Source organism: Pseudoliparis swirei, chromosome 17 (assembly GCF_029220125.1).
Source record: "Pseudoliparis swirei isolate HS2019 ecotype Mariana Trench chromosome 17, NWPU_hadal_v1, whole genome shotgun sequence".
Classification (NCBI taxonomy): domain Eukaryota; kingdom Metazoa; phylum Chordata; class Actinopteri; order Perciformes; family Liparidae; genus Pseudoliparis; species Pseudoliparis swirei.
The window spans coordinates 19,099,746-19,123,118 of record NC_079404.1 but is presented as its reverse complement, the minus strand read 5'-3'; the positions used below and the strand labels follow the sequence as shown (position 1 = coordinate 19,123,118).

The 23,373-nt window shown below is 43.5% G+C and overlaps 1 protein-coding gene across 2 annotated transcripts in view; it reads left to right on the top strand.

Moving 5' to 3' along the window:
- Positions 1-23,373, top strand: part of LOC130207396 (ankyrin-3-like) — a 135,843-nt gene that overhangs the window by 47,322 nt on the left and 65,148 nt on the right. Inside the window, exon 1 of one of the 2 annotated variants that reach the window (XM_056435984.1) lies at positions 19,604-19,863. The exons of the other annotated variant lie outside the window; for it this stretch is intronic. Within the exon in view, the coding sequence (XP_056291959.1) occupies positions 19,828-19,863 (36 nt within the window). The 5' untranslated portion in view covers positions 19,604-19,827. Of the gene's footprint in view, positions 1-19,603; positions 19,864-23,373 lie in introns of those variants that run through there. 2 annotated transcript variants of the gene reach the window in all.

The following is a 23,373-nucleotide window of genomic DNA, read 5'->3' as shown; positions in this document are numbered from 1 at the left end:
AAGTCTGATATTTCCTGGCATGACCTCATTCTCAATTAGTAAGTATAGTTATTACAAGTGTTGTTTTTTTTCAAGTTTTTATTGTCACATCCCCTTTTATACAAGTATAATCGGTTCGTGAAATTCTTATGTGCAAAACACCCGACAGCAGTAGCAGACTAAAAAAAGAATAAGAATGAGAATAAACTATACAATATCCACACAAAAAAAAGAAGAAAGTATTAACAATATATATATAAAACAATGTAATAGAATATACATCATGGCAATATATATATATAAAACAATGTAATAAAATATACACTTTTTTTGAGACTATATATATATATATGTATATACATACAATATATATATACAATATATATATATATAAACAATGTAATAAAATATACACCATGGCCATAGATATTCACAGAATATGTTCTGGTGTGTAGTGTTAATGAGGGTCTCAGTCCTTGTTCAGCAGCCTGATGGCCTGACTGAAGAAGCTGTCCCTCAGTCTGTTTGTGCGGCACTTGATACTGCGGTATCGCCTGCCTGACGGTAGAAGGGTGAACAGTTTGTCGGCGGGGTGGTTATTGCCTTTCATCATGCGTTTGGCCCTGGCCACGCACCGCTTGGTGTATATGTCCAGGATGGAGGGAATCTCACCTCCAACGATGTACTGTGCCGACCGCACCACCCTCTGTAGTGCCCTACGCTCCAGGGCGGTGCAGTTCCCGTACCAGACGGTGATGCAACCTGTCAGAACACTCTCGATGGTACTGGTGTAGAATATTCTGAGGATGCGGGGCCATGTTGAATTTCCTCAGTCGCCTAAGGAAATACAGGCGTTGTTGGGCCCTTTTCACCACGTGAGTGGTGTGCGTGGTCCATGTGAGGTCCTCGGAGATGTGCACGCCGAGGAACTTGAAGCTGCTGTACCTCTCTACTGCAACTCCGTCTATGGAGATGGTGGTGTGCTCTCCTCTCCGCTTCCTGTAGTCCACGATCAGCTCCTTGGTCTTCTTGACGTTGAGGACGAGGCTGTTCTCCTGGCACCACTGTACCAGTGATCCAACCTCCTCCCTATAGGCTGTCTCGTCGTCATCGGTGATCAGCCCCAACACTGTTGTGTCGTCAGCAAACTTGATGATGACGTTGGAGCTGTGCATGGCCGTGCAGTCGTGGGTGTACAGGGAGTAGAGGAGGGCTCAACACGCATCCCTGAGGGGCTCCCGTGTTGAGGGTCAGCGGCTCTGAGGTGGTACCGCCCATCCTCACCACCTGGCGGCGGCCCGACAGGAAGTCCAGTATCCAGCTGCACATGGTAGAGTGCAGGCCTAGACCTCTGAGCTTGGTGTCGAGCTTGGCGGGAACAATAGTGTTGAACGCTGAGCTGTAGTCCACAACCAGCATTCGCACACAACAGTTCCTCCTCCAGGTGGGAAAGGGCGGTGTGAAGTGCCATGGCAATTGCGTCGTCGGTGGATCTGTTTTGACGATATGCAAATTGCCATGGGTCCAGCGTGGCAGGCAACATGGAAGAAATGAAGTCCTTGACCAACCTCTCGAAGCATTTACTGACAATCGAGGTGAGGGCTACGGGTCTCCAGTCATTCAGGCAGGTTACCTTGGGGTGTTTGGGGACAGGCACAATGGTGGACATCTTGAAGCTCTCAGGAACAACAGCCTGGGACAGGGAGAGGTTGAAGATGTCTGCGAAGACTCCTGCCAACTGGTCTGCACATGCTCTGAGGGCGCGCCCCGGGATGTGGTCGGGACCTGCCGCCTTCCGGATGTCCACCCGCTTGAAGGCTCTGCGCACGTCAGCCTCTGAGATGATCAGCAGGCTGGTCTCCTCGGGCGGCGCTGCCTTCGGCGGGCTGCCGTTCACGTCGGGGGGAGGGAGGGAGGGAGGCATTTGCAGGGCTCCCCTGGGAACAAAAAAAACCGCCTAGATTCATGATTAGAGAAGAAAAAAAATCACCCCCCCCCTCACCCTATCCACCCAACTCCCAAACATGGATGCCCCCGTCTGTCTGATCAGCTCCGACCTGATTCCGTTGGGTGTTTTAGCGAAAGTATGTGCAGACTTAATGTTTCATTCTAAAAGATTAACCTGTTCTGGTATTCAAACTGCATCTTTTCTGAAATGTGTATTATTACCCTCTAAAGCAGAATAAACCTCCAGTTAATAGACTGAGCTACAACACGGGCTCTCAACATCTCTTTGTCACAACACAATCCGTATGTTTGATTTCAGCCCCGAGGGGAAGACTCCATTGCACCTTAAAGGAGGTCATTTAGTGTGAAAAGGTTGCAGTCTTTATTGCAATGCAATCTGAGCAAGGAAATACTGTATTGTGTGTGTGTGTGGCCTTGGGTGTACTCTGCATTACAGTGGGAGGTAAAACTGAGAGAAATGATCTCTTTTGTTATCTGCCGGCTCGTAGTGGACGACTTTAAACCGTAAGCCTGGGCGCAGTGTACCAGTGTACTGCCGGCTGACGGGGAAAGGTTGATCGTAGCTCCAAGGTGGGATTGGTATTCTTTAACTCAGCTTGTTGTTTGTCAGATCACTGGAAAAATAGACCTTTAGACAGTAGAACATTACACGCACACACACACACACACATGCACACACATGCACGCGCACACACACACACAGAGGTCTTTGGCTGCATTCCTCGTGTTTCTGCTAACAGTTGTGTGTGGACAGCCAGAATAGCAGCATTCTGTCGATTTAACATTTGATACTGAATTATTCAATGGCAGCTTTGGATTCTGTTACCAGTGAACACTCACAGCATATTGTGGGATGGAAGTGTGTATTTCATCGTACCCATGAACACCGAAAGATGACTTGAAGCACAACCTGGAACTTGCAGTGTGGTGGATTTAGAAAGTTCAGAGAGGATTCCTATCATATTGTACAGTGTCTGAAAGTCAACGAAGAGGCTGGGGATGGAGGGAAGCGGTGATTTATATTGTTCTAAGTGCCCCCCGCTCCCTAAAAGATGTGAGTTTTCTCCTCTTTTTTCTCTGTCTGATTATCTAAACATTTGCATGAGGTCGTGACAGTAAACTGCGACTGGTTCTTCATGGTTTATGTGACCTTTGACTTCTTTTATTTATGTCTCTTGTGTCTGCTGATGTGTACTTTGTGTACTTAGGGCGGTTATGGTGCAGCACCACACATGTTAGTTTAAAGGGCACTAATCGGTGTGGGTTTACATTTAAAGCGGGCGAGGGCATTCGCTACATTACTGGAGACGCCACACTATTCATGGCATATTTTCATCTTTGTTAGATCTTATTCTGCAATTTCTTTTTTATTTTATGATTAAACTGGGTTTACTTATTTGTACGAATGCCTGAATGTCATTTAATGACAGTAAAGGATCAGAGCTAGAGGGGCATTGTCTGTACATGTTGGGATTGAAGTTTACCCTCAGGTCAGAACAGGTATCAGGATGATGCTGTGCTGTGGCTCGTGTTGCCCTCAGAGCGTTCTGCTCCTGTCTGGAACCCATCAGAAACACACACGGGAGGAGAGGGAAACCATCAACAACTGGGAAAGTTAGTATAGTCCAAAACACTATTTTAGGGGCATGAAATATTGTTTTGGACTTTTGAAAACAAGCAATAAACAAACAAGTAATCTTAAACAAGTACATTTGGGCTTTTCGCTGTTAAACATTTTCCAGATATTATGCTCTTCAACGATTAATAAGTTACTTGTCAACTATTAAATTAATCGGCAACTATTTTAATGATCTTTTAGTCAGTTTGAGTCAATTCTGAAAGAAAAGTAGTCAAATTCTCTGAATCCAGCTCTTTTTAAAAAAACTTCTGAATGACTAATCATTTATCAAGAAAGTTTTCGACAAATTAATCCCCAATGAAAATCATCAGTAGTTCCAGCCTTAATAACAATGTATCAATGATGAAAATAAATAGGTCGGTTGTGATCGGAAAGGGAAATTTGTCTCGCGTCCTGAATTTGCTGTAACTGGAATAAAAAGTGATCCGTCACCACTGAAACGCTGCTGACGTTAAACATAAAGCAGCGATGACGACTGTCATTGTGTGATGACGACGGTGAAACTTAATCTCTGCTGTTTCAGCTTTAACCTCACAGTCGTTTCATTACCAACACACCGGCCTGCTCTCCCGGAAACAACTCACAAGTCACGGCAGTTCCTCTCATTCTCACCACAAGTGATGTATAAATATTCTCCACATAACAGACAGATAGCATCTCATCCTATACCTTCCTCGTTCCTCTGGTGGTTCTTTCACCTCTGTTTGGTTAGTGCCGCTTTCATGAACACCCATCAGATTGAAAATAGAAGAAGCCCTCCAGCTACTAGCCAGCTCCCTGTGTGTCATCGCCATGTTGACAAACTCTGGATATTTTTGTTCAGCTGAACTCAAAGACCTCACCTCCTATCTGTGATCTGTCTCATGTTTCATCATGAATCTATAGTCGTGGTATGATCCCACCTGGAGGCAAGTGAGTAATAAACACAGAGCTGCAACTTCGCTGACAGTCTGCTTGTTGCTTTGTCACTCATTTAGAACAGAAATTATAGTTTTGAGATTAAACCAAAGATAACTTTCTTAGCATACTTTAACTCTCTATCGTCATGCTGTAGTTGTGCTGACATACTGATTTGTTGATTAGTCCTTTATGAAGCAGGAATACCAAACATCGGCTGCTTCCAGCTTCGCAAATGTGAGAATTTGCTGCTTTTTGTAAATTCTGTACATTTGGGTTTTTTGGACAAAATGGAGACCGTATTCTTCCTGCTCAGGGATCGAAGACATGAACGTAAAAAAAAAAGAAAAAGAAGAAGAAAACACTTTTTACACCGTCTTCGTTAGCTGTTGTGCCGATTTTTTTATTCAGAGGAAAGAGAGTAATTAGATCCAATTGTTGTTTCGTACTTCGCTGTCTTGAGGCTTCTGATACGTTATTTTGGAGATGGAGTCAAGACGGAGCATCACGACTTGGTTGGACAAAATAAGATCCACTCCAAAAGTAAATGACAGATTAATCTAAAATGCAAGTGATCATTAGTTTAGTTTACTGTAAGAAATGGCACACTACATTATTAAAAAGTGGACACTGCATCGTCCTCTCTGTCTCTATGAGGTTCTGTCTAACTGCTCTCTTCTTCTCTCTGTCAGCATGGAGGCTTGATCTGATGCACCGAGACGCAGCAATATGAGTCAGGTTGTTGTTGGTGTTGCTGCTGACTGGGTTGCTGTGTGTGTGTGTGTGTGTGTGTGAGTGTGTGTGAGAGAAAGAGAGAGTGTTGCTGACGGGGATTCTGCCAGCTGTCTCTGTATCAGCCATCTTCACACCCTCAGTGCACTTTTAAGTTTTCGGGGACCTACCACCTGACAGCCAAATAGCCGCTCCAGCTGTTAGGAGAAAAAGAAATCATCTGACACACACACACACACACACACACACACACAGACAAACAAGTTGCTAAAGTGACCAATTAGAGGAGTGTTGAAACTAACGACACAGTAGACAACAACAGCATCAACGCTGTGCTTGTTATTCTTCTCTCAAGGTCAGCAGGACTTCTTTATCATTTAGGACTTTTTAAATATATTAATATCTCTGATGAAATGTATTTATGATGAATTGGCCTTTCAGATCTTGTCGATTAGCCTGTTTTTTGGCAGTCAACTGAACAAAATGGCAGAATTTTTATTCAATGTCACCATGACGCCAATAATATCATGAGTCACTCACCGGCTGGTTTACAACTGCTGCAGTGAGTGGCTGTAGTTCAAATGGCTGATTGTAGTGATGTGTGTGTTTGTGTTTTCATTTTTAAAAGTACTATTTTGTGAGTAAATATACAATAGTGACTGTCAAAGTGCAAGTGGCAGTGCTTGAATCGGTGTCGCAATGTTTCTGTGTAGCTTCCACGCACGTTAATGTTGCACATAGGAGACACTTCAGGGTGATCGTGGGGGCGGAGACTTGGGACTTGGTCATTTGAGCCCCAGAGTGTCCTCATGGGAACACATACCGTTCTTAACGTTGTAAAGTTTCATTGCTATTAACACGTATGTATCTCCTTCCTGTGGTGAGGGAACATACAGTATATGTCAAGATACATTTACCCACAAAGTAACCAACTTGTAGGAGACAAACATGTCACACAATAATAAATAGTATAATAATAAACAGAAAATCATCTGTATTTTAATTTTAATTGTATAAGTCTCTGCAAGCCAGAAATGAAAACCAAAACATTAAATACACAGACAGAGATAAGAAGAGATTGCTGAAGAAGATGAGTTTAAATTCAAAAGTTTGGCAGATCAAAATCCACCTCAGTGAAGACTGCAGACACAGAGCTGAGCTGCAGAGAGCAGAGCTGTGTGTGTGTGTGTGTGTGTGTGTGTGTCTGTCTGTGTGTGTATGTGTGTGTGCGTGCATGTGTGTGTGTGTGTGTGCTGCTCTTCTGGCCGCTATACTCGAGCTAACTGACTGTACCCATCAGTCAAGGTTGGGTCTTATTATAGGTCATTAGTCTCTCTGCTCAGCTGTGACCTTGACGCTACCTGCTGAAGCATTTATATGTATCATAGTTGGCCAAATGTGTGTGCGTGTGTGTGTGCACTTTGGCTGCATTGTACACTAAGTGTATTACATTGCACAAAATATGTGTTCAAGACTGCCTACTCTATGTGTTGTGTTTTAAGTGGAGGTGTGTGTGCGTGTGTGTGTGTGTGTGTGTGTGTGTGTGTGTGTGTGCGCGCACACGTGGCCTTGATGAGCCGTCAGCTCTGGCTGTGTGTGATGGATGGATGACACGGGGCGGTCAGAGAGGGTCAGCCAACATACTCTCATACAGAGGAGGCCGGGGACGTTTTACAAGGATGTCAGTCACTGATTTTAGTGTTACTGGAATAAAGCTGGTCTGAAGTAAAACTGTTGCCAGCCACAGTATAAACTGTCTGCTGTGCAGGACAATAGGTCCACCTGCCACTAGTTGTTTACCGGTGGTTGGCTTTCACCTACTCTGACACCTACTCTGACAGTAGGGAATAGTTGGATGACAAGTCTCCACTGGTCACCTGCACTCAGCCAAGAAATATCATAACCCCACATAAGCACATAACCCCCGGTAAAAACCAGAGCATGTTAATGTGAATGTGTGAGCTTTCGAGGTGCTGACAGGTGGATGCTGTTCCCTTTGGACGGGGCCAGGCTAACTGTTTCCACCTGCTGCCACTCTTTGTGCTAAGCTAAGCTAACGAGCTACAGCTACAGTGGTATCACTCTTCTAATACTTAAATATATAAATTATCATATATCCGAAAATGTTGCATTATAGTTTCTTGTCTAACTACTTATCGCACTGTCTGAATTCTGATTTTCAAACACATTTCAGTCCACTTAGAGACCAAGTGTAGAAGAGAGTATAGTTTCTCATTATATTGGATTAAAGCAGTTTTTTTAATGGACATTGTTCAACTTGATTTGAATTTTTGTCTGATATAATTCTTTTTTTGAAGCGGTGTGCATAGTAATGATGAGGATACAAATGGCTTCATTGGGGATTGTTTTTGTAAATCGAAGAAGAAAAAAACTGCTCTATCTGATTACTATCCCGACCGGTGTCAGTAAATTGTGTACCATATTACGAAGGAAATACTGCACACTTTATAATTGTGGGTTGTGCTCTGTGTACTACTGTACAGCATCCGACTGGGTAATAACTGGTCAGAACAACCATCCGCTGCACCTTCAGCCAGTTCTGTTTGACAGCCTGCGTCCGCTAAACAAACTGCTGTGTTTAGAGAAGAAAATCCTGGAACCACCAAACGTTGGCTTGCATGATGCTCAAGCTGTTTTGCTGAGTACCCATCCGTGTGCCGTGTGATGTAAGTGCACTGACTCGCATCCTTAACCCCAAGATTAGGTGACTGTATGACTGTATACCAGGGAATCTCACTCACATCGCAGTGCTTCGCAGATAGAAAAACAGCCACCCCAAATGAACCCGGAGAGGAGAATAGGAAGGGGCACATTCTGGGTCATCCTGTACCCCTCCCTCTATCGATTTCCGTGTCCCATGTCCTGTGCTAAACACAGCACAATTGATAGAGAGACGCTCCTCCTGAGTGTAAGCATAGCCTGCGCTAGAAAGAGATACAGCAACAGAAATAGCTTTTTTTCTGATAGAAAGTCACATGGTATGATTTTCTGTTTAATAATGATCACAATACAAACAGAATCCAATAAAAATGACAACTGAGAAAATAGTGTGTATTGGACACGCACACACAGCAAGGAACTAATGGCGTAAAAGTACATTTGGAAAAGGTGGGTTTTAAAAGGAGATGTAAAAGAGGACAACGATGTGGCTTGTCTGATCTTCTCCGGCAAATCAATCCAAAGCGACGGGCCCCTGGTTTTCACTCTGGTGTCGGGACCAGGATTGTTGCGCTGACATCTGGAGTTATTAATCTAAATGAGTCTCTCCAAGAAGACAGACTGAATGCCCATTCCACTGCTCAGTCCCATTAAAGGTATTGAAATCCTTCTCCAGGCCCAGCTTAACCCGGCTGACCCCTTGAACTCTCGTGACCTCGTTGATTTATGTTGCTCGATGGTTTGGTCACGGTATCGTTTATGTGAGTTGATGCTGCCGATTGGCTGAATAGGATTTGGAATTGCAGCGGTGTGTGTTTTGGGATATTGACCGTTTCATCGAGATAAAACAAAGAGGGAATTTCTTTACTCTCAAAGCCTACAATTGCCTGTCTTGTTGCCACGTTTGGGGAGTGGATTTGGGACCCCCCCCCCCCCTCCATTCAACAACCTATTACTGTGCGTTGCCTGAGGGGCAGCTGGCTGTTCCAGCATCTAATAGCCTTCTGTTTGCCGAGCAGAAACGCCAGGATCCGAGAGGCCATTACTGTTGTATGGGAGGTTGTAATGTGCAATAACCTCTGTGTTTGTGGGCGAAGGTACACAGATTCAGTATAAATTAAATATCAGCAGTTGTATTGGTGAATGTAAATCCCCTTTCTCAGTCATACTTCCTTCTTCTTCCTACTGTTTCATCTTCCTCTCCTCCTCTCTCTGCGTCATGGTTTAGCTTTTGGTTCTTTTGGTCTTGTGTCAAAGTGTCATCATGGAGGATTACAATAGTGTCCCTTAATTTAGCTTAGTTTAGGTCCTTTGTTTAGTTTCCGTTCTTTTTGTGTGGTGTGTGTGTGTGTGTGTGTTTGTGGAGACTGAGGGGGTTCAGGGGGGACAGATGGCTTGTGGTCCGCTCTCGTCTGGAGCTCGCTGCCTGCCAAAGATCAGGCAAAAACAGTGACAGCACTCTCAGCTTCATTCAGCCCGCTCGCCACGCCACAATAACAGACGTCTTTCTGTTTTATCGAGAGCTTTGTGAGCTTTCAAAATGTTATGGTGAAAGCGACGGAAAATGACATTTACAGCTGATTTTGATTTGTTTCTGACAGACTCTATTTGACAATGAGAGCCTGCTTCACATGTTTGCCTCTTTGCTGTGGGAAATGTGTCAACGTGTTTAACTTTCAAACTGCATGACTTTACTTCAGTAATATAACAGGGGCATTCCTGCTTTGTCCGGTTTTCTCAGTTTTTATTTTTATTTGTTTTAAATTTTTTAAAGGCATCATGAGTTTTGCACAAGTCTCCATACAAATGCATCCATGGCACACACACATACACACACACACTGTAGCACTGAGCACAACTGCCCTAGTAGTTTTGTGAGAAGGGATCAAGAAGAATTTATTTTGCATAAAGACCAGAGGAAGGGATCTCTGTCGGCTGTAGGGGCAGAAGAGACAACACGATCACAATACACACGCACACACCCACACAATGTTCACGGTCACCCCCCCCCCACACACACACACACACACACACACACACCTCATGTAGATACAGTGCGGTGTGTCTGACATAAGTTGCCAACAATCAGGGCATTGGAAAGGGAAAGGAACAGCCTGGCAAGACATCAGAAGGAAACTCCTTCAAAATTCATTAGTCTGAAAGCCATCCTGACAATGTAACCATGCCCCTGTTCCAGATGGATATTCAGTCTCTCACCTTTTCCAAAGTACTTTCACTTACTGCGGCCCAGCAGTGGTGCTGACCCAGTGCAACAGATAGGACATGTCCAAGGCTAAAAATAAGCTCAAGTGACTTTATTGATGTCAGGTGGTTTACACAGCACAGCAGTCTGTTGGACACGTGCAGACCCACATAAACATCAAGAATCCGCAGTGTGAAACCAAGTCAACGCTGACATATATGACATATTTCGTAAGCGGGCTTATTTTAACGTTTAAAGTTCAAGTTTATTTTGAAAAGACACTATATTCGGAAAACTGACAGTGACACGTCCAGAACTGACACTAGAAGGGAAATTACCTCGAGGGTCATAGTTTGAAGCTCATGGCTACTGAATAAGTGTCGGTATTTTTGAAGAGTTGGGAGGGACAATGTGTCAACTGGAATATACACTATTTCGAGACATTGAACGTTGAAGACAAAGGGAAGAACATGAGACACACTGACCAAGAATACATGCATGCAGTATGGATGGAGTGTCAGTGGAAAGATGGATGAAAGGGACAAGAGACAGGGACATTTGTAAAGATTTGAATGAGAGGGAGAGAGAGGAAGATGGAAGGAAAAGGGGAGCTGAATGAGTGAGGATGGAAGGGAAAGACGAGGATTCTCAAAGCTTCCTCACATCCGTGCCTCCGTCGCTTTCATGTCTTTTCCACCAGTAATCATTTGGACAAGTCGAGAGGAGGAATTGACGCCCGGCAGTTGAAGAAGGGGTTTAATCAGGCTCCTGTTTGTGAAACAGATATCGAGAGCCATTTTCAAGAAATATACATTCTGGGAGCGAGCCGTGTCTCCTTTTACTGCTTCCTATTGTGATTAACGTCCTCGTAACAGATACCCTACAGCTCAACCTGACTCGGAGGAACAAGTCAATCTGGTGATTAGATTAATCATGTCAAATCAGTTCAGGTTGCTCAACTTTATACAACACCGACAGCAACTGAATAATATCATTGATCCATGTTCTCTTGGTGGCCTGTGGATTTGTCTCTGTGTGTGTGTGTGTGTGTGTAGTGTGTGTGTGTAGTGTACGGTTTGCGTGTCTGTACCCGTCCTTTTATATTGTATCTCCGTTACAGCATCAATCCATGCGTGCTGTGCAACCAGGGGAGCATGTGGCTGCAATGTTGAGTCAATGAGACTCACACACATCCATCAAAGTGGGAGAGGAGAGAACTGGAGTGAATTGACTGACCACCTCTCTCTCTCTCTCGCTCGCTCTCTCTCTCCCGCTCTCTTCCATATACCAGACACACACACACACACACACACACACACACACAATTTTACAGCACAACTCATCTCAATTTCAGCTCCTGCAGTTCGTACATACTACCCGCTGTTCACACAAGATTGACTCTTATTATTGGGACTAGTCATTTTAGTCCATCTACTCGCTGGTCATTTGCATTTTTATGTCCCATTACTGAATCACAAAGAATGGAAAGTCACTCATAAGAGAATGTCTCTGCAGAGAACGGCCTTTCTTGACAAAAAATTTGTTTTAGGATGGTTTATGGATGGACTTTTCTTTCGTCGTTACCTCGGGATTGAAATTGGGAAAAGCACGTTGTGAGAGCAGGAGGTCTGTTTGGTAAAAGACACATTTCAATTGTGTTAATAACTATTAGACTTTAGTGTTTGTGTTCATTTATTTATTAAACTTGCAGACAGGTCGGGAATAGCTGATGAATATAGTGGAGCGTTTGGCAGCTGAAGACACAAATGTTTCACTAAAAGAAGAGAGAATTATTGGACTGACATTCATCAGGTGAACGGAAATACGACACCAAATGAAGGATAGTGAATATGTATTTTGAAAAATGTTTGCAAAGCTCAGATGTCAACTGAAAAGCTTCAGCGTTATAGTAATATATTAAGCAACATACATGACCACAATATGTATGTTTGTGGAATTTCTCCCTTCTGTATGATATAATCTGAGGCCGGCTACCTCAGTGGGCAGAGCGGTCGTCCTGCAACTGCAATGTCGTCGGTTCGATCCCCGCTATCCCCTTTAGCTGCATGCCGAAGTGTCCATGTGCAAGTCACTGAACCCCCAGTTGCTCCCAGGGTGCTTCACTGCAGTCCATTGCTCCTTAATAACTAAGGATGGGTCAATGCATAGAATACATGACAATATGACAATAAAGTCTTTCTTTATTTCTTTAATTCAGTCATTCAACCTTTATTCATACAGTCTCTTCCAAGTAGAGCAACTTACACAACTGCAAATTAAAGAAGCAGGCATTAAACCAGCTTTTTATAAATATTTAACAAGAAGAAAGGACTTAAATATCCACATTGTAGCTGTTGCATGCACAGCTAGAGTAATTGCATTAAAACTGTAAGATCAGCCTTGTGTTCAAAGTGAGCCAGCCACATATCCTGTTGCAGTTTATTCTCTTTGAGTGGAGCAAAACATCTTCAAGGTCTATTTGTTTATTTATTTTCCCCCGACACCAGCTGTGGACACAGAGAGACACTCGTCATGCAGGAGACCGTCCACCAGAGTCCAGTGTTTGACTGCTGCAGGTCAAACGGAGGAGGAGGAGGAGGAGGAGGAGGAGGAGGATGTCTCTGACTTTGTTTGATTTAACCCTCCTGTTACCTTAGGGTCAATTTGACCCCATTCAATGTTTAACCCTCCTGTTACCTTTATATTTACTGACATATTTTACCCTTGCGGTCAATTTGACCCCAGCAATTAAAACCTCCAGAAAATTATTAGAATTAATATTGTTTTCCAAGTTTAAGTGTGAGGTACTTTATGTTTGTTTGTTGACTACCTAAATAGCCCTTTAAATATATTAAAAAGTTGATATTTCTTGTATGTTTGACACAGTGAAAAACAGCCTGGGGTCAAATTGACCCCAAAGAACACCGACATTAAACATTGAATGGGGTCAAATTGACCCTAAGGTAACAGGAGGGTTAACTAAACGTTGATGTTGTTTACTTTCCTTTAGTCTCTTGTGACATTTTGACCACGAGTCCTGTCCTTTTATTTCTAACTCGTGTCTCTGTTTCCATATGTGCGTCTTCCTCTCTTCTTTTTCTGTCTCACACGCTCCGACGTCTCATATGTATAACCTTCCTATTGCTTTACTCTCACTCTCTATTCTTTCTGACTTTCTCCCCTCGCAACCACTCCCCTCCACTAACCTTTTTCCCTCTCCCCCTCCTCTGTCTGCATCTGTTTGCCTCTCCTTTGCTCTTCTGGAGTCTGTCTTTGGGTGACTTTTTTGGTGGGACAGCTATTGATCAAGCACAGTGCACTAGTGTGTAGATTTCACCTGTACAGCTGACGAGTCGGTTGGATGAAATCCAAGACGACATTTAACTTCTCCCCTAGTCCTCGTCCCCGGTCCTAGACAGTAGAGAGACATGTGGCTTCATGTGTGCAGCAGTAGTAGAACTGCAGTAGTACACACATTATGCTAATAAGATGGGAAAGAATGACATTTTAACAGCAAGCACAAAATTGGATGGGGGATTGCAGAATAAAAAAATAAAAAAATCATTCAACCTTTAGCCAGGATAATCCCTTTGAAAGGTTGAATGTCATTTCCAAGGGTGTCTCAATAGTGTAATCAATAGATATTTAACTTACAAGCTTCATAAAAAATAAAGTAATACACGTGATAACGAATCTGAACATATATTAGTGCTGCGTGATAATTCATTCTCTGCTCTACTTGAATGGTTCACATTTTTTTCTTTTAAAGATTTCTCCCTCTTGTCATCCACTCCTCCTGATCCTCCCCTCCCTCCCCCATCCCTCCCCTGGCGGTTTTATGTCCCAGGTGACAGGGAGCTGTGCCCTTGAGTGAGCTCCATGCTGCAGGAGCAGTAAATATCTGCTGTCTATCGACCAATATCGAGGGTTCTCCCCACAACGAGCATGGTGTGATATTTTCCGGTTCCTCTGAGATGGCAGAGCACGTTTGTGAAATCAGGAAAGGGAAGCCAGCCAGCTGGGAGACAACTGGATTTGCCCAGAGCCATTTCTATTCCCTTTGAATATTTAAGCATATTTTTAGGGTTGGGTGCCATGAGCATAAAACGGTTCTGAACCAAAGTGCTACTTTCAGTAAATATTACAGGGCTTTAGTTTGGTGCTCTGTGGTATAATGTGTGCACATTGGTTATATAGTCAGCACTGAGAAGCTTTTGGTGGATAACACTTTTATATTTTGTATTTAATTATTGTAATGTAATGTGTTCTTTCCTAAAAAGAAGAACACATGTTACATTTCAGTGATGTTTTTAAGCTTTTTCTTAGGAGTTAACGAGAGCATAATAACAGATAAACAAATGGCATGTCGAGCTTCAGATTACATTTTAAATAATACAACTGAAACAGAGGGAAATAATTTCAGAAAAAAGTCACCTGTGAGAAATAGAAAGTTATGTAGTTTCCTGGTAAATCTAAACAGTTATATCTGAATCCACATATATTTATTACCAAAAACACGCAAGAAGGTTTTATTCATGTTGAACCACCCCTGTCTTATATTGTTGACTCCTTGCTAATAATAACACACATAATTAAATTGAGGGTCTGCGTCTGTGTGAGCATTTGTGTCAAAAGAGATAATTTTCCATAAGTATTCTCGACTCCCTTCCTCCTCTGTTGTAACCCTCCCCCGGTAGCCATGGTAACCCTCTCATTTCCAAGGAAGGCCGCTCAGTGCGGCGTGCGAGTGAAGGGGCCTGTGATCCACCAATCACATGTTTAACTCGCCTCTTCTGGTCCAGAGCATCTGTCACTCCCTCGTTCAGCTCTCACGTACACCACTCCGTGTCCCTCCCTCCTTCTCCGACGCTCTTCAGTTCTCTTGCCTGAAAATTGATAGCACTGGAAAATACCCACAATGCAGTGGTGCCATTCCTCCGGAATAGTGACGGAGTGTGGAAGCAGTGGCCGAGGGAGGGAGGCAGGGAGGGCTGCGTGTGACCGTCTGTCCTGTACGTCTGTGTGTGATGGTACAGCTGCCAGAACAACAGCACTCCCGCTATGAATAGCGCTTACGGGTGTGATACTAATGATCATTTATTATCAAAATACCAGGCAGAAGGGAAGAGTGTCCACATAGCGGTGTGACCCAGGGATTTTCCATGTGCTGGAAGTTAATCACGTCATTGGTTCACACATCTGTTGAGAGCAACTTTTGCTTGTTATTGAACAATTCATACCAGGAGCCAAAGCTTGCATCCTGTCACAGACCAGCATCACTGTTCTTTTTCAAAATTCAAACACGATCCTGATCTTTTATGAAGTGTTTATTATTAGTATTGTTAGTTTATTGCCTAACTCTTCTCCAATGCTTAGGTTTGACCATTTTTTGCAGGGAGTTGATATCCCTCTCGCATCTGTATTGTAATTACAGAGCGACAGCCAGCAGCCGGTTAGCTTAGCTTAGCATCAGTGGCGGCTGGTGAAATTTTTTTTGGGGGGGGGGGGGGGCGCAGTTGGGCGACGTGGTTTAAATAGCACTCAACAATGAGAAGAAAAGAGGTTTTGAGTAGAATATTGTAAAAAACAAAGCTTTATTTCAAGAAAACAGCGTGCTCAACACTGTCCAACAACAACTATCAACACACTGTGACTTTGGGCATGAGAGTTTCAGAGCAGCTTTATGGAACATTGGGTTGGGTTTCAGAGGTTTGCAAAATAAAAAAGTTTCACCCTCACATGAAAGAGGTTCAGAGCAGAATAGTCAGAAAGAGATGCAACACATGTTACATTGGGTGTTTGACAGAGTAGACCCACTACTGTAAAGAAAAGTAGCCTCCTCTCTTTAAAGTTGGCAAACTTCTCAATTAGGGGCGGCTGTAGCTCAGTGGGGTAAGAGGGCCGTCCTGAAACCGCAAGGTTGTGGGTTCGATCCCCGCTCTCCCCATTAGTTGCAAGTCGAAGTGTCCTTGAGCAAGGCACTGAACCCCCAGTTGCTTCCCGGGCGCATCACTGCAGCCCACTGCTCCTTAATAACTAAGGATGGGTTAAATGCAGAGAACTAATTTCCCCTTGGGGATTAATAAAAGTGTATATTTGAAAAAAAAATTTTTTACATTTAAGTCAATCATGTCTGTAACCAGCCTGTTTCCATCATTCTTGAGGGAATGTGTCTGTTTTTCAGAACTTCTTCGTTGTGTTTTCGATGGCAGTTCGGTCTCCTTCTGCTGCTCTGCAAACAGGGTTAGCTTCAGGCTGTTAGCGAGTTAGCTCCATGCTCTTAGCTAGATAACTGCGGCAAGATTCGTGCTTTACACTTGTCTGAAGCTCTTTAGATCCCTCACCCCGTTGTAGTCTAGAGAGTTTCAGTCCCAGGACTTTGGAACAACAGACAGGGGAAACTAAACAGCGCATTACTCACTGAGCCTCCAGCTAACAGCTCCGTTAGCAACCTGCTCCCGTAGCTCCGTGGAGCTCTCTGGCTGAGGGAACGATACCGGTCTCTTATTTGCCGAATAGTCCAGTCACGTGAAATAAGAAATGATGTCATTGGCCACGGCGCACATTTTTGTGCCCCAAGATTCACGTTTCATCCGCCAATGAGAAGCCGTCCTTGCCGAAACGACCGTGAAATGTTTGCTCGCTGCCGCACACACACGTTGGGCCGGTGCCCCGAAAATGGGGCGGGGCTTCTCTCCGTGAGGATGAGTGGCGATATATTATTTATGTCACATTTAACTTAAGTGGTTGTTGACAGGCTGACGGTCTCCCACACACATTTAGCGCGTCAACACGGTATATTTGCTATTTAAATGATTTGGTATATAATGTTTTTTGACATGATATATTATATTTTTTTCTTCTTCTTTTCTTTTTCATCTCAAAATTTTAAGAGGGGCGGCGCCCTAGCGCCCTCTATGGACGCACCGCCACTGCTTAGCATAAAGACTAGAAACGGGGAAATATTGAGCCTGGCTCTGTCCAGAGGTAACACAATCCCCTACCAGCATCACTAAAGCTCGCAACCAGATGGCTGATTATGTGCCGGATTATACGGTGCAATGATCGCAGGTTGAAAATTCGACACCTTACCTGACAACTTTGTGTTCATATTTCTGTTTTTGTATGGCTGTCGGTCAATTATGATATACCGTATTTTTTGCACTATAGGGCGCACTTAAAAGCCTTTAAAAAACTTTAAACGCCTTATAATCCAAGCGCCTTATAATATGGATTCATTCTGTTTTTGTTATTGTTTTTTTGTGATTTGACCTGGCAGCTATTGCGTGCACGGCGGCGCTCAAAAATGTTTTTATGTTCTTTGTTAAACTACAAAGCCGCTGCAGCATTAAGCCTACTACATGCGCAGGAGCGTGCAGCCTGTTATATACTAGTATCTGTACCTGGTGCGGACACAGACGTAGACGTATTGGCTTATAGGGATGTTATTCAAGGAGAACAAGATACTGTTGGCCTTGGCCTACGCCAAACAACAAAAACAACAACCCCCGCCAAAAAAAAAAAAAAAACGCCACGTCTGCTCAGCGTCAGTCCTGCTCAGAAGAAACGGAAACAACACACACAAACACAACACACACAACAACATCACACACACACACGCCTCACAGCTACTCGTGAGACGTTCTCGTTCACGTTACGTTACATCACAACATTACAGTCCGTTACAATACTATCATACAATATTAATTTACAGTGTGTGTATATCCCAATCCCAAAACTGAAAAAATAGGTTGGATTGTACGTAGTTGTATTAACGTTATTATAATGTTGATAATAATGTGTGAAACGTTTGTTTAAGTTTGATCGACTGATATCTGACTTTTTTTTTTTTTTTTCGCTGCGCCTTATAGTAGGGTGCGCTTTATATAAAAAAAGATCGAAAATAGACCATTCATTGACAGTGCGCCTTATAATCTAGTGCGCCCTATAGTGCAAAAAATACGGTAAATCTTCTCGTCTAACTCAGCAAAATACATGTACTTCCCTTCATGTTTTCAGGTGGTTTAATTTTAACGTCTGAGAATGTAAAAGTCCTAAAAATACACACTTTGTGAACCAGAATATGTGTTTTGAGTCTCTGCTATCCTCTCATGACCTTTCATATTTATCTCGTGACCTCTTCGGGGAGTCCTGACCCCCAATGCTCTTATCGACTCTTATCAGTCTCGTAATAGAGGTTGATCTCAACAGTTTGGCTTCCCTAAAGGGAAAAAGGTTGGGGTTACAGCTGTGGCTGGTTTTCCAAGATAAGATAATCGGATCACTTGCCACCCCCACAGGTGTAATAACCCAAGATCAAACATATAACATGGACACGGTAGTTATGCTGCATCTTTCACTTAACTGCCGAACTGTCTTAGATCATAGATAGCAGGATTTATGAGGAGAAGCCAGTGGGGGTGAGCTTTTTTATCCTCAGCTCTCACTCAGCTGACTGCAATGGGGCGTGTCTGCTGAGGGGTGGGAGGTGGGAGTAGAGGGGGTCCCTAATACCAGAGGAAAAGCCCCTAATCCCCTGTTAAAGTGTCCCCATTGACTGTTCGGGGGCGCCCCCCCACCGGCCCACTCCTCCCGAAATAGCGTCTGGTGTTATTGTTGTAGTTCTCTGCTGTTATTGAATTTGTGAACCCGCTTTAGCAGATACCCATAGAATCACTGAGATCCCTGTGGTTGATGCAACCAGGTAGAGCAAGCCCAGCCTGAACATATACTCACAATACACACACACACACACACACACACACACTCAGCTGGTCTTTGTTAGGGGGGGAAAAGCTGATAAGCAGGATGACAATAAAGAGCCGTTGGTAGAGAAGGAGGGAGGAAGGGAGAGAGTGAACCAGAGAAAATGAGTGGGAGGGAAAGTGAGAGTGAGTGTGGGATAACAAGAGCGAGGAGTGAGTGTGTGTGTGGGGGGGGGGGGTTACCATGTTGACATATCAGTCATTTTTGCAAAAGTATTTGTTTCAGCTGCTATTTTCCAGTTTGGCCTCTCCCTGCTCGCCTCCCCAACCTTGGATCTCAAGATCACACTGACACCCCGAGAGTAGATGAAGGTGAGGAAGAAAAGGAAGGAGGCAGAGAGGGAGGAAGAAGCCTCAGCTACTATGGTATAGGTCAGGGTGCTCCTCCTCCTAAACCCTCCCCACTCAGAGGCGCTTTGTAGGGCATGGGCCAGCTTCTGCGAGGCTGCAGGGATTTACCCGTGTTGACATATTTAACAAACAACACAAAAGCTACAGATAGGGAGGACAGGGAGGCGGCAGATGGGATTTTGCGGCGTGTCCTTTCTGCAGCGTGAAAGACAGAGAGACACTCAGCGCTTTGTTTAGTCACCACTGAGGAGTTAGATAGACCCCCTCTGCTTCTTTGCTCTCGCCCGGCACGCTCTTACAACCCCCACGCCCCCCCCCCCTCTCTCTACTCACCTCCTTCCTCCCACCATCCCTCTTCATCATGTGCGGGGCATCGATCAGTCGGCGGAAGGAGCCGTTGTGTCCGCTACCTCCGGCACTCACGCTTGTTGGTGCCCTCTGATTTTCTTTACCTTTGCTAATGCTCTGAGTGGGATGGATGCCCATGAGGTGAAGATAAGGAGCGCTAACTGGGTGACTGAATAGATGACTGGTTGGCTGCTTCGCCACTCTTAGCTCAGGTTTCACTCCCCTTCTCACAGAGGAGCGACAGAAAGGTGGGAGAGAAAGTGAACATGGCTGTTGAAGAAGGGGTTGTCTTCCTAACACAAGTGAGTAATACTAACATTTGGTTTTTAAATGTTACAAATATTTTTTTATTCTGATAGCTTTGTGATTGTGACTTGGTGTTGTCTTGACAACAATACAATAGAGGTTACTGAGTGATGTCTCAGAGGTTGATGGTGTGAGTTCAGCAGTGTCTGTGTCATTCATTCCGACTGGTTGGGTGTTTGGGTGTGTATTTACATGGAACAATCATCTGCTGCTGTCACATGTAAAGTGTATGTTTGTCTGCAGGTTGTAACATGTTAGTGTAGGAGGTTTTGTCAGAATGCTTGTATTGGCTTTCTCAGACGTTTAACAACAAGATAAGCTCTGATGAGTTTGTGAATATCTTTTTTTAACTTTTAGACAGAGAAAAGCAAACAGTGCGACCCTGTTTCCAGTCTGTATGTTAAGCTAAGCTAAAGGTATCCTGGGTCCAGCTTCATCTTCAAGTTCAAACACTGGTATCAAGCTTCTCATGTAACTCTCTGCAAGACAGCAAAACAATGTATTTCCCAAATATATTTTTTTAACGTAGGTATAAAGGCAAGTGGTGTTGGATGTTGAATTTGTTTGTCGTGCTTTCAGGAATGACCTTATAGCTTCAGTCATTTATTTACTCACTCTCTGTTTCTCTTGTGGCCATTAGCGGTTATCCTCTTTGTGGTGCACCTGAAATGTGTGGTGCGTTCCATCAGCAGCATTACTACAATAGAGGGATGTTTTTGAGTGACAGCGTGTGATAGTTACACTCGTGAGAGGTGTGAGGCGGCTGTACATAGAACATCGTGTTCATCTTGAATCAGAGGAGGCTCTAAAACCTCCAGATATAGATGAGCATTAATTGTGTTGCCAATAGCCTGCTGTGCAGCCTTACGGAGTAATTCAACAATAGCGTTACTATATTTTGCCTTGAGAGGAACGGAGAAGTCCGGATGAGGTGCTCGGCAGGAAAGGGGGCCGTTTAGAGATCAGAGAAATGGATGTGGAGGTTGGTGGGGGGGATGTTCCTTGGCACTGGTGGGTGTTGTGGCCTGCCACTGGATGCCCCCGGCTTTGTGCGAGCAGAGCTGTGAAGCTCCGTGTTTGTTGTGTTGTCAGGAGAGAAGAGGACACAGTGGAACAATGTCTCTCCTCCTGTCAGCTCGCTCAGTTCGCCCAGAGCCTGCAGCGATGACATCAACATATGTTTTCTTGCGTGTGTTTATTCCGTGGACACTGTTCTAAAGTGTGTGCAGACTCATACGTGTCGATGCGTTGCTTCTTAGACATGTGTTACGCGTGAAATGCTGCACAGGTTTGTGTTGCATGCTCGAGTGCCAAACTGACATCGTTGCAGTCTGGCGGCCCGGGGATATCATCTTTATACGAAGTATCCGCCACTCATCTTGACGATCACTGTGTTGATGGCATGAGTGAATGAATATGAATATTAGGTATTGAACTGTGGATTTCCACCAAGCTATACAAAAAAAATTCTCATTAATTGGCCACCAGTGATATGGCAGAAGTGGTTAAGGTATACCGAAACGGCATATTATATATACAACGTTTGTGTTAGAATGGTGGAAGACGGTTTCAAATGATCAGTCGGTTAATAATGTAATATTGTTTCATCATTGAATTGGTCAAGCAAATATATTGGCCAATATTATCACAGATATGTCATTATCTATGTCGGATGAAAAATAACAAGATATTGCAGTCCAGAGATCCTTATGAACAGTGTCATGATAATGTAGAGTGCACGACAATGTGTTCATCCCCAAATGTTCCACATAGTAAACACCATCGTAACAATTCTTTAATAAACGTATGGATCCTTAAGGCGATATTTTACACTTTCAGTTACGGATGTTGTTATCTGCCTCCCACATATAGGTCGAGCTGTATATTACAGGGTTTTGCAGATTGAGCTTTAATGAGTTTTTCAGCTTTAAGGATTTTGATTTAAAAGTCTGACGAATAGATGTGGATTTATCTGATCGAACCAACATATTACGGCCCTTCAACCGTCAATACTAAGGTGTTAATGTAATGTAGTGTTTCCTCTCCCCATTGAGGAGAGTGTGCAGACACCAGTCAGTGACCAGAGGGCGTTTTTAATTAGAACAGAAATTAGCTGCTTTTTTGACTGTGTAAAACTGTAAGTGGGAATGCTAAATTCTCTGTTTTTCCAGTTGTCACTGGTGTGTCAGATTTCTCTCTCTCTCTCTCTCTCTTGTTCGTGTCATCTTCCATCTATCTAACATTAGATTAATGCTTTCCTTCAGGTTTAACCTAGTCTTTAATGGCCCCATTTTCTTTGAACCTCTGATCTGTGAAAGCTTAATGATATTTATTTTACTAATCTCTTGCCCCATCCTGCGTAATGCCTCATTCACAAAGACTTCAAGATTCCTCATTTTGGAGCTAGCTGGGATATGGATGGAGGGTTGAACATGTTGGTCGCTGGTTTTCACTGCGGGCATTAAGGGATAAACTGACGAGAGCAATGAATAGTGATTTATGGATGAAGACTATTTAATCTGTTGGCACTTAAGCCTGGGCCGTTGCAGAAGGAGAAGCTAAGGGAACTGTGCTATTTAAAAGACTAACCTATGAACATTACATCACATTGCATGTCATTTAGCAGACGCTTTTATCCAAAGCGATTTACAATAAGTGCATTCAACCAAGAGTACAAACTAAGAACAACAAGAATACAGAAAGTAACATTTCTTCAAGATAGTCGAACTACAAAAGTACCATAATAAGAGCTATTTAAGAGCCACTGAAGTGCTAATCTGTGTTTTAATCCAGATATAGTTGGAAAAGATGTGTTTTTAGTTTCCGGCGGAAGGTGTAGAGAAAAAGCGTGTCCAACTGAATGAAGTGAATGAAGTTTCTTTTAAGGAAATTACCACCTTGATCCAACTTTATATATCCAAGTGTATTTATATTCCTATCTTTACCTTCGCATTGAAAATGCGGAAGGTAATGTTTTGATCGCCGTGTATTTGTATGCGTGCGTGCGTGTTATTCGCATAAGTCAAAATGAATTAAACCGAATCGCATGAAATTTGGTGGGATGATTGGTTATTATCCGGGGACCATTTGATTAGATTTTGGGATCGATCAGGTCAAAGGTCAAGGTCAAGGTCATGAAAAGGTCAACATCTTCTTTGAATCGCATGAAATTGTGTGGGATGATTGGTTATTATCCGGGGATCATTTGATTAGATGTTGGGATCGATCGGGTCAAAGGTCAAGGTCAAGGTCAAGGTCAAACTCTTATTTTTACCATAGCGCGGTCAATTTTTATCCAATTGGCATGCAACTAATGCCAAAATGTTCATAATTCAATGCCCAATCTTGTGATATGCGAAGGTATGCGCTCTACCGAGTGCCCGTTCTAGTTTGAGCATGTTTTCTCCTCACAAAGACGCTGTTTTCATTCCCGCAGTGTGCCACTTGAAACCAATAGTCACTGGAATGATGTCAACATCACGTAGAATTATTGTGTAATAAGAGAG